Source organism: Pistacia vera, unplaced genomic scaffold, assembly GCF_008641045.1.
Source record: "Pistacia vera cultivar Batoury unplaced genomic scaffold, PisVer_v2 Contig678, whole genome shotgun sequence".
NCBI lineage: Eukaryota > Viridiplantae > Streptophyta > Magnoliopsida > Sapindales > Anacardiaceae > Pistacia > Pistacia vera.
In genome coordinates, this window is record NW_022196532.1 from 420,063 (window position 1) to 431,631 (window position 11,569).

General features: G+C 34.9%; 1 protein-coding gene across 1 annotated transcript; it reads right to left on the reverse strand.

Moving 5' to 3' along the window:
* Positions 1 to 830: 830 nt before the first annotated feature.
* Positions 831 to 11,329, reverse strand: LOC116113298 (26S proteasome non-ATPase regulatory subunit 2 homolog A). The gene is made up of 25 exons (XM_031399444.1): positions 11,008 to 11,329; positions 10,468 to 10,568; positions 9,942 to 10,062; positions 9,796 to 9,855; positions 9,456 to 9,523; positions 7,628 to 7,670; positions 7,164 to 7,229; positions 6,949 to 6,987; positions 6,772 to 6,854; positions 6,036 to 6,150; positions 5,784 to 5,858; positions 5,210 to 5,368; positions 4,339 to 4,446; positions 4,130 to 4,231; positions 3,909 to 4,049; positions 3,695 to 3,799; positions 3,208 to 3,429; positions 2,903 to 3,016; positions 2,611 to 2,826; positions 2,159 to 2,218; positions 1,829 to 1,942; positions 1,654 to 1,739; positions 1,416 to 1,524; positions 1,149 to 1,327; positions 831 to 1,038 (listed from the first exon to the last, which is right to left on the reverse strand). Exons 1-25 carry the CDS (start codon positions 11,116 to 11,118, stop codon positions 963 to 965), a joined length of 2,673 nt encoding a protein of 890 aa, XP_031255304.1. The 5' UTR covers positions 11,119 to 11,329; the 3' UTR covers positions 831 to 962.
* Positions 11,330 to 11,569: the final 240 nt, after the last annotated feature.

The window sequence follows — 11,569 nt, forward strand, 5'->3', positions numbered from 1 at the left end:
GCTTCATGCAAACCCACCTAATCCAAAATCGCTCGTTCCACGCTATAGCTATTATATCATATTAGAGACAAGAAAGCACAGGTAATCTAGTAATAAAACGGAAGACTTAAGAAACTACTATATTAACAAGTTGGCCTTATGGAGTACTCAATAATCGTTTAAACTAAGTGTTTACTGTTGCGTACAGATACCATGAAATAAAAGAAAACCTATTAATTAGCATCTTAATTTCACTCATCAATCATCATGGAAGCTAAATTGTTATTTTCACTGAGATTTTAATGCAGTAGATGGCACTTGGTTTGTTCTGAGCAATTTAACTCGCAAACTATTTCAAAGACAAGAAGGGCCATTGCCACTGCATTATAGTTAGCACTTAGCAGTTAGCTCATGGCAAGCATTTGAATTTCCATAAGCACTTTATCAATCGGAAAAGGAAATGAGTTTGTTAAGGATTCTCCATGGAAGAAAGAAAATGTAATAAGGGAAAAAGAAAATAGGGTAAAAGCCACCCAGCATACAAAAGCTCTGTCTTTACCATTGCCAGAAATATTGGGGATTAGAACGCAAAAATAATCTCTCACAAAACTCCGGGGGTGGTTAGAAAAATATAGTGAGGCTCGCTTCTTTCCATTAAAATGGCGGCCAAATGTGAATATATCCCATTTACACTCAATGAAAATAACATAAAAATTTTCCAACTTCAGAACTAAGAAAGCATATAACAACAGTCTAGGCATATTTTCCCACGTAATTTCCAAAAGTGGTCTGTTATCCCAGCAATCTGCTCTGGCCACAACTTGAGAACAGTAACATTGATCTCAATCTGCTAAATCCAAAGTTCACCCAAAGTTTCTTCTAAGTTCCAAGTGAACTTTCTATGAGTATGAACTTGAAACCAATAGGCAAGGTTGCTGCAGGCACCTAAATAAATGAGCTCCACTTCCACTTGGATAACAAAATTAGTGTTCCTCTCTATATTCTGGGTTTTCTTTTAAGATGACATAGCCCTCAAGAATTGGCGAAAGGGGGATATATCTGCACAAAACCAAACTGTCAGTCTGCAAACCAGTAATAAAAGGTTGAACAAGTAAAAAGAGGGAAACACCAAAAAAAAAAAAAAAAAAAAAAAAAAAAAAAACACTGACTTTTCAGTAGCCAACTCCGCTCTATCACCAGCAGCAAGAAGCACAGGTGTTGAGTGGGTCTGGAAACCAGTGATGGTCTTGGGTCGACCAGCCTGGCCAACAACATCGACTGCTTGTCCCACCCGGACAGGTACAGATAAAGGTTTGAGATGCTCATCCACAGTCATTAACATTCTTGGCTGTCACTCAGAAAAAGAAACAGAAATGAGAATTTACAATGAAAAATAGAAATCAGAGTGCAGACAGAGTATAATGATTCAAGCAAACCTGCATTGCCAAAGCAAGGAAGTATAGAACATAATGATATTTCCCCACAATGATCGCTTTCATATCAAGACATGCAAACAGCATGATCACTATACCAGCCAACGAAGTCCTGTCCAGAGGAAAAATTCATATATTATTTCTTAAGTGACATAAAGCAAAAAGTTCCCAGATACCTCTTCACTTTACTTTTTAACCACTTACTCTGAAGGTATAGTTTGTCACAAAGAAGATTACTTACGGTGATAGCAAGAAGCGGTCTGAATGGTACGGATTGAGAGTTAATAGACCCTTTCCCAAATGTACTAGACCTTGAGCAATTCGGACCTGCAAAAGGTGCATACAGAAATTAATCAATCTCTAACAGGTCCCACAGAAATAAGAAAATTGTAACACATAAATTAACAGAAGATTACACAGAATAGAAGGTTGGCATCTTTGTAGTAGTAGCTTGAGAGATTGCGAAGCATGCCAGCTATTCGAGCATTGTTGGTTCCTGCACCAATCAAACCTAAGGAGATAACTGCTGCCTGTAACATTAAAACAATTCAATTTAGTAACTACAGCCTGTAACATTAAACAACTGGATTTAGTCTAGAGGGTAGTATGCAATAACTACAACTAGCTTAACAAATAGATAGTAGCATATGAAATAACTACAGCTATAGATATGATGTGGATTTTTATTTTATATTTTTTAAGATGAGAACCGAAGAAACATGAAGTTGATAATAAACAAATCCTACCATTGCTACTTCTGAATCAGTGTCGTGGCTGAGCCTGCTCAAGGTGTCCATAACATTAACCTGGGAAAAATCCAACAAAGAAACTAGTGAACAAGTCAAAAACATGGAAAGAGGCTTGTCAACAGGCTACAAGATCGTCACTTTGATTACTCGGCAACTAAATTTTTTAGCAATGGGTCTATAGTTTTCTTGTGTGTCAAGGAAGTCCATTCTTAGTAGAATGGGTTGACATGAAAACCACAACGCACTTCTTCTTGATTTCAAGAGTTCCTATCAAACATTAAGTTGATAGCATGTCTTACTTCCTTATCAAGACCTAGTGCATGCATAGCAACACTTAATATTAAGTGAATTTCACATTTGCAAACTTCATCCCCTGACAAAGACAAAACTCGACTAGAGCTTTATACCACAATTAACTATTGCAACCTAGACCTAATGAAATTAACTACCTTTGGGTTTGATATACAGAGGAGACCAAGTGCCAATGGAACTGCCCGACGAATATTCTGCTCTCCATACTGCAAAAGGTGCTCCAATGATCGAATTGCCATCTCAACACCCAATTCTTCAGCCATAGCTACCATAGCTATTCCAAGAACAGCAGGTCCCTGGTGGGTTTCACCCTTCTCAAGATGTTGGGCACAATGACCCAGAAGGTTTTGAACCTACATAAAGAAAGAGTTAGCCACTCACTGTACATAACATCACTTTAAAAGGAAATTGAAGGGCCTCGATAAGAACCTTGAGGACATTTCCAGTTCCAGCATAGGCACAAGAAAGAAGTGTCATATCACAATACTTTCTTATCTTATCATTGAATGTCTTTGAGACTTCAGCTGTTGCCTCCACACTTTCCTGTTGTACATCAAAAAAGGATTCAAAATCAGTCATAAAGTATACAATAACCGTAGAGCTCCATATTCTCACAATTAACAATATTTTTGCTGAAAGAGAATACCAAAAGCCACATAGAGTATCAAAAGAAAATTTCAGGATAATGAGAAAATAACGGAATCCCACAGAAAGCACCAGCAGTTGTGATTTACCTGCTTCCCCAGGTAAAGAAGACCGAGACCAAGAGGTAAAAACCGAGTGAGGGGTTCCCCTAATTCTGATTCACTTCGGTCCATCAAAGCAAATATAATAGCCTGAGCGACCTCTTCATTACAGGAACCCACATATATCAAACCCAAAGAGATGGCACTGAAAGCAATCACATCAAGGGGCGCTTTTGCATCATTAAGTATGGCAGTTAGCTTACTCCTTATCTGTCCAAGTTATCATAGGTTAGTTTTCTGGAACAAATAAACCACACATCAAAGAGAAACCACAGTTTCAGAAAACTCAAACCAGTTTGAACGATCAAAAATTTCAGTGACAAGAAATAATCTTTCACCAATAGGTTGGAGCTACATAAGAATTTAACACAATCATTCTTGAGCCTAGCATTATAGAAAAGTAAGCCCATGTCCACTAGAAAGAATATAGTCGCCACAGCCTACCAGAATTTACTAGAACTGCGAAATATCTCACCTGATCATTCTGAGTACCAGCATATGCAATTCCCAGGCCCATTATTGCACCGATTCGGACTGATGGATCTTCTTTGTTAACATAGTCGTCTAAAAGTGCCAATGCCTGAAAAAAAAAGAGATTGTACAAGATAAACACTTCAGAAGTCTTACTAATTGTTCTGAACACCAAGTCAAAAAAATTAAAACCATAAAACAGAATTCAGCTTACTCACAGGATCACAATCATTTCTAACACCACAGTTGATAATGCCAACCCCCAGCAATGCTCCAGCAATTACATGATTGTCAGTGCTGTGGAAATACTTATCAATTTGGGCAAGCCCAGAATCGACATCCCACAGTAAAATCATGCCCTATAACAAGGAACGCCAATGAGCATCTTATATAAAAGTATCATAATAACAATAAGCATGGTACTGAAAGGTCTATATACCAGACTTGCTGCAGCACTCATCTTCCCATGCTCCTTATTTTTAAAAAGCCAGTTTGCTGATGCACCACTTGAAGCATCTGATGGGACAGTCATTAATTTATCCTGCAACAAATAAGATAATTATTACTATAATAATAACAATAACAATAAATATCAATAAAATGCACAACACTCCACTATTGTGCATAAATAAATTTCACATGCAGTACCTGACCAAAGCCCGCATTTACAAATGCATTCACAAATGTCGCAGCCAAGTTCTGCCTGGCTGAATCAACACTTGCACCAGCACTAGCCCTGCCATCAAGCAAGTGTGCCTAACAGAAACCCAGCAATAAAATTATCAAATAGTTCAAGAGAATCACTTTAAATGAAATACATCAACTCTAGTAATTTAAGGTTCATATGAGGTATAACTTGGCTGTGCTAATGTAAAATTTACTAAACAAAAATGTCCACACAATTAATCATTCAAACTTTCTGTTTTACCTATAGGGAAAATATAAGCAAGGAGATCATATCAGTTTATGCACTATTTTGGTCATAACTTCTGAAACAGAAGAGGGTATCAGGATTATCATATCTGCCTCTGACAAGAGGCACTGAGCATGCTAAGATAGTCATGAAACAGCAAGTAGGAATTATACTGATCTTTTAAGAAGATACAATCACTTCACCATTAATGCAAAACAAGGGAACTAAGATAGGAGCGAAAACTGGAGATCAGCAATACCACAAAGAAGCAATATGTATACAAACTTTAATTATGTCACCTAACAAAATGCTACCACATATAATGTAATAAGACTGTCAGCAACAGCTAATAAATCCAGCTTAAAACTGTCATGAATTGAATAACTAGACAAACGTTACAAAAGTTGCAGATATTAATCACCTCGAGACCACCAACTTACGATTCTATCTACCTATTTCCTTACTACTAAGGTTTTACCATCCAACAATAGTCCCCAAAGTAGAAAAACACAAACGTAAAAAGAAAGGTTGAGGATGCCCTAGGTATAAAAAAATATAGATTAAAATCATTTTTGTATGTATCAAGAGTCACATCTACTTTCAAACCTTGTAAATATCTTCAGGAGATTTGGGCTCCATAACCTCAATATCACGTGCAAGGGTGAGATAGCCTTCACTAAATCTGATGTTGTTGATAATATCCTGCAGTACATATCGATCATCGTCATCGGCAACCATATCATCATCAAGCTCAAATGAGACACCCTGCATGAAACAAGTGACAGTAAGCAAATGAAAGCAATCATTAGATTCGAAGTCCAATCTCAATTAACAAACAAAACAAACACTACACAGCAATTTTCGAATATTTAACGGAACCATCTCAGTGATTTATTTCCACACAAATAACATTAAACTACAAGACCTCACACTCAACTCAAGGATGAAAAGATAATACAAGTAAGGATATATTGTAACGTAATAATCATCCATAAAAATTTAATCTGCAACCCTAAACCGGCTTCATGAATTTGGTTGCAGTATGAAACAACCAGATGAATATGCACATATGCAAGCCTAGCCACTCCTAGGGAATAACTGATTCAGAAAGAATTAAACGTCACAATCCTAAATAAAAGATAATTCGAATATAGAGAAAATTCAAGATTGCAAGACTTACATGACGAGCAAGGATGTAACAAAATTGCTTCTTCCGCAGCAGATCGTCGCATGATGTAAAGATCTGCTTCACATACTGCCAAGACATAACAAAGTCAGAAGAATGTCACAAAGATCATACATTTCATCTCTTTCTCCAAGCAGATACGAATTCAGAAATGGGAATCACTAAATCCAGGGCACAAACATTTCTGGGAGTTAGAATGCAAAGTAACAACTTCAGAATTTAGCTTTTACAAATTCATATACAAACCTGCAGGTTATCAAGGAACAGCGCGATCTGAAGTGCATTCGGATATTCCTCAAATTTCAGATAGATCATGTATGCAATATCCAGAACTAACATGTCATCTGGTCCAGGTAGGTATCTGCAATACATTGCCTCATAAAATGTTAACATCAAAGATCGTGGGCAGGAAGGAGAGGGTGTGGAAGGGAGAGAGCAGACAAGCTACTAATATAAGCAAACCGCAATTTATTCACTGAAAATATTAAAAAGAAAAGAAAAGAAAAAAATTCAGCCAGACTCTTAAAGAGAGAAAGCCATATGTAAAAAATATCTTAGGCTGTGTTTGTTTGAGTAATTAGAATAGTATTTTTGCAAAAGTTGAGTTGAATAGAATAGGGTTGCATTTTGAGAATATTAAAACAAATGCATTTTTCATTTTTTTGGATAGGATAGTACGATAAGATAGGGTTTGAATAATACCCCAAACACAGCCTTTATTTTTTTTCATGACTGTTAACAAAAGTGTGCTGATGCTTCATCATAAAATAAGTAATAGATGACTAAATATCATAATTAACATGAATGACAAAAGGGATCACAAGAAAAACTTGCAAGAATTAGAGAGCTAGAGTCTTTTTCTTTTATTTTTTTCTCTACATTTCTTTTATTTTTTATTTTTTCTCGTATTCTCTTTCTCTGGTTTGAACCTTAGAATTCTTAAAAAGATGATACCAAAGAATTTATTCACCCAAAATCTTACCTTGCTGCACTGGTGAGGTATAGACAAGTCCTCTTGAAATTTGTAGAGTCCACATGCTCAACCAACAGATCAAGGTCTTCAACCTGGATTTGTTAATGCAATGCATATTCTGAATTCATCTAACAAAATAAATTAAGACAAAAAATGGGGAACAAAGATTATGTAATTGCACAATACCTCCATCAACAGATCGACAGCCTCAGGTTCAGCATTGTGCTGCAGGGCAATAGCGCATTATTAAAAGCAATATCAAACAAATTGCTTTCAGATGACGTCTACACCTAAATTGTAGATTGGTTTCTGAACGTTTTTGTTATCATGAAAGATTGTATTTAGCTTCAAAATTGTTCGATTGAAGGGAACCCATGCAAAACTTGGAAGTAAAGTCATACCTTCATGTGAAAAGCAACAATTTCTTGTACAAGTTCCATTAAATCATCAATTGGTGCCTCATCACTCTGTGATTGCAAATAAAATGAAGAAATTAATTAATTAATTAAAGGAAAATACAATCAGAATTTTTAATATAACATAATTAAAAGTTATCAAAATCCAAAATGGAAGAATCATTTAGCACTAACTTCTTGAGTGAAGAATCTATGGTAGCAGGTGCATCAACCATCAAAGATATCAAAAACATAAAAACAAGACAATGCATCTGTATGCCAATTAAGAATGAAGACATAAATTACTTGATATAAAATGATGCCGTAAATTTCAAACAATGTCCACTCAACATGCATATTTTAAAACTTAAAAACTTAGAGAGATACAGAACTTTAAGAAGTATTCCAGATGCTTGAACTACATCTTTAAGACTTTAAACAGAATTAAAAAATGAGAATGCAGTACTAACCTGTCGCTTTGTATACTCTTGTGCAATTTCTCCGGCCAAGTTCCTGATTTAAAAAAGTCAATAACAGTGAGAAAAAAATGATTCACATTTATCTTAAGTTGTGTGGTAATGGGAGTGCAACCAAATAATAAACAAAAATGCATGTCCAAATCTTAAGCAACAATCAACCAGCCTCACAAGTGCTTTGCCACAAAAAAAAAATAAATAAATAAATAAATAAATATATATATATATGGGAGACCTATGGACTATCTAACAACATCAAGAGTACAGCATGCTGTTTGGAAAAATGCCTAGACAACCTATTCCATTAAATTGTTGCTCATTCTACAAAAATGTTACCAAATCTATAACACCATAAAAACAATACGCCAAATTTCAGTATCACACTATACTGAACGACTAGAGGCATTGGATATGTGCCTCTAATGGTGAAAAGTGTCAGTCTTGCAAAAGATATTATGATATTTTTTTATAGGAGCAAAAGATAATTATGATACAACAAGCATTTATAAAAAACAACATTCCACTTAATACAAGTATAGAGAAACATGCATCATGGGGTTCACAATTCCAGCAACATCCTAGTTGAGTGATAAAATCTAAAATTCACCACCCAGTAAAAGAACTATTATCACAGTTTTACAGCCTGCTACTATCCACCAAGAAAATCAGCATCAGAAAGATCTCAAACATACAAGTCTCATCAGAGGCAGAGGGAGGGGGGGTCAAGGAGGGTCAGTTGACCCTCCTTGACTTTGAAAAATTATCAAAATTCAAATATACATATACGAAATTAACTTTTAAATTTATCAAATATATCAAATTAAATTCTTAGTTTTTACAAAAAAATCCCACAAATACATTTAAGAAATTATATAATGAATTATATATATATTATTTAATTGTACAAAGAACAAAATGAAGTTTGTATATCTTTTCATATATTTTATAAAATATATATCATTTCTAAAATTTGTTTATCAATTTAAATTACTGTCAATTGTTTTGTGTATATATATATGGTTAGCTTACAACCCACCATTACGGCCCCCCACTTAAATTGCGGATGCTCAAATGGAGAATCGAACCTAAGACCGTGTGTCTATCCACACTATCCCCAATTCATTCTAAGCATCTAGACTACCCAAAGATGGGTCATATCAAAATATTAAAGTTAGAAAAAAAATATATATATAAATATCAAAAATATGTATTTTGATGCATTATTTTAAGGGGTCGAAACATAAAAGTGAAATTACAACAAAAGTTATAATATCTTACGATAAAAGCTAGATAAATCTTTAAATATTTTATTAGTAGATATGTTATTATAGTTTAATTTGGAGATGTTGTTATTTGTGTTAGCTTAATAACTTGTTCATTAGTAAATTTTCTTGGTTTTGTTTTACACTCGTTAAAGTACTATAAATTTATTCCATATCGTCAAACACAATCATAAATATATTAATCATAAAGACCATTATAAATAAATACTCATATTTTTGTATAACTTATACCCAATATATTATTTATTATAAGTTTATTTACAATTGTATTATTAAGTTTAATTAACGACTTGACCCCCCTAGAATAAGTTTTTGGCTACGCCCCTGAGTCTCATGTGGAAACACAATAAATGTAACATTCTAACCACAAACAAACCAACATTGAGAACCAAGACAACAATCCAAAGCATTAACAAAGTTTGAAAAGATATAGCCACTGATAATAGCAAGATATCTCTCATCAAGAAAAGATGACAGCATGATACTCCAACACAATACTCGATTCTGAAAACAATGTTCTCAAACCAGATGACTCTCACCTGACATATTCATGGCCCCATGAACCAATATCACCTTCTGAACCCAACAATCTGTACTTTAAGCTCTCCTGAAGAGTTTTCAAATGAAAAGTATTTATCAGATGATAATATATGACGAGACATTGACTCATGGAAATCACTGCAAAACATATAAATTGCATACCAACTAAACATGCAAAACCAATGTTATGCATGAGGATCACAATTACAAAATAAAATGAGAACCACCAAATTGGGAGATCAAAGAGAAGATGCAAATTTCTCTATGTCCCATGCATAATTAACCCAAAAAGAAATAGCCAACATAATATAAGTTAAATTTCAAAAGAATGAGTCATACCCGTTCTCCCTCAGCAGACATGGTCAGGGCCAAAACAGAAAGTATATCTGCCAGGTATTTCTGCATTTAAGATAAAGTAATTCACATAAACTGTAACAAATTGAACCATAAACAAATAATAATAAGTTCAATCAGAGAAATTATACCTTCAGGTCTGAATCCCCCATTGTTTCGTAGTATGCTTTTAGAGTTCCATAATGTGGACGAAGAAACTTCAATGGCTTTGGAACTGAAGTCATGGAGCTAGTTGAGGTTCGAATTTCCTGCCTGTAAGAAAATAATTCACCATCAACCACAAGTATAAGATATCTTCTCGATCCAAAAATATTTCTACACAAACTTAACCCCAAAACCATCCCCTGATGCCACCTGTATAAACAATAACTAGCAACAGCTAATCTGTTGATATAAAATCACTTGAACCACAAACAAGAATATTCTGCTGTAATAATCTGATGAGCACACCTGGAATGCTATATAATCTTCTCTATTAACATTAATTAACTAAAATTCAAAGTAAGCTCAGTGGTAAAGGATTAATAGAGTAAATGACTAACAAAAACATTTAAACGTCAAGTACAATTCAAATTAATGACATCCATTATAAGCATGGGTGTTCATGCTCTGCTGACAATACCACTAGAAATTAGAAATTGAGAAATCACAAATTACCTCATACTCTCAAGGGCTACCTTCTGCAACCCGGGATCAGGATCCTGAACCCTTTCTACATACAACTCCAGCTGCTGCTTCAGAGCCAAATCCTCCTCCGACTGCATATACAATTCATACATATCAGATGAAATGAATCCCACAATCCACCCATATTAAAATAACGCATTCCTCCTCAAATAAATAGGGTGATTTTGTATTATCAGAACCCCAAACAACATAAAAATGTACTCACTGTACACAATAAATTCTCATTTTTCTTATACTGCAATCATACAGCTTAAACCACGTAACCTATTATTAAATTAATAAACAAACCCTAAACCTAGCATACAACCACTTCACTTAATCAATACGAGCTCATAAAATAAAAGCAACACCAACACAACACACGAAGATAAATTTCAAAAGATCAACAAAATTGGAAATTCCGAAATCCCCGACTATTTTCAGTGACCAAGCATGATATTACCCAAGCATTAAAAAATATATTACATTGCTACAGAAACCAAACAGAGAGTAAACAAGAAGAACACTCACCAGATCCTCGTCCTTCTTCTCGTCCTTCTTCTTTGGATCCTTGGCCGGGACCTTGACGGAAGTCTCATCTCTTGTTCCGCTGCCGCTGGCGCTGTTTGGATCCGGTGCCATGCTTAGATTAAACTAAACCCTAGAAATTTAGTTTACTAAAAACCCTAGATTACGGTAACCAGAATGTTTGAAAGCAGGATTAGTTTTGTCGAAATTTTAATGGAAGTGAAATAGCGATGAAGATAAAATGATAGTAACGAAGGAATTTAATTTCCTGAAACACAAGCAAGGTGCAGCTTGTCTATTCTCTCTCAACTCAGCTGCCAAAAAGTTCAAGGGGTGGGTTTTGAAGCTTATAAGTGTTGACCCCTCCTTCAAGAAAACCCGAAGTCCGGCTTGAGTCTCCAAAGTCAGGTCATGGGCCTAAGGCCCAAGTTTTGGACAAATATAATATGCAAGGCCCAAATGATCATGCTTTAATTGATTTCTTTTACTGTTTGTGTTTGATCCGCGATTATGTTTTCTCCCTTCTGGTTGTGGTTAAATATATAAATATGAAAATAATTAATTA

What these genes read in the sequence shown, in the direction of transcription:
- LOC116113298 (XM_031399444.1), bottom strand. Translation starts at nt 11,118, where the DNA reads ATGGCACCGGATCCAAACAGCGCCAGCGGCAGCGGAACAAGAGATGAG. An exon ending in TGGGGCCATGAATATGTCAG is followed by an intron (nt 7,671 to 9,455) that starts GTGAGAGTCATC and finishes TTTTTAAATCAG; the next exon opens with GAACTTGGCCGGAGAAATTG. An exon ending in GACCGCTTCTTGCTATCACC is followed by an intron (nt 1,525 to 1,653) that starts GTAAGTAATCTT and finishes TCCTCTGGACAG; the next exon opens with GACTTCGTTGGCTGGTATAG.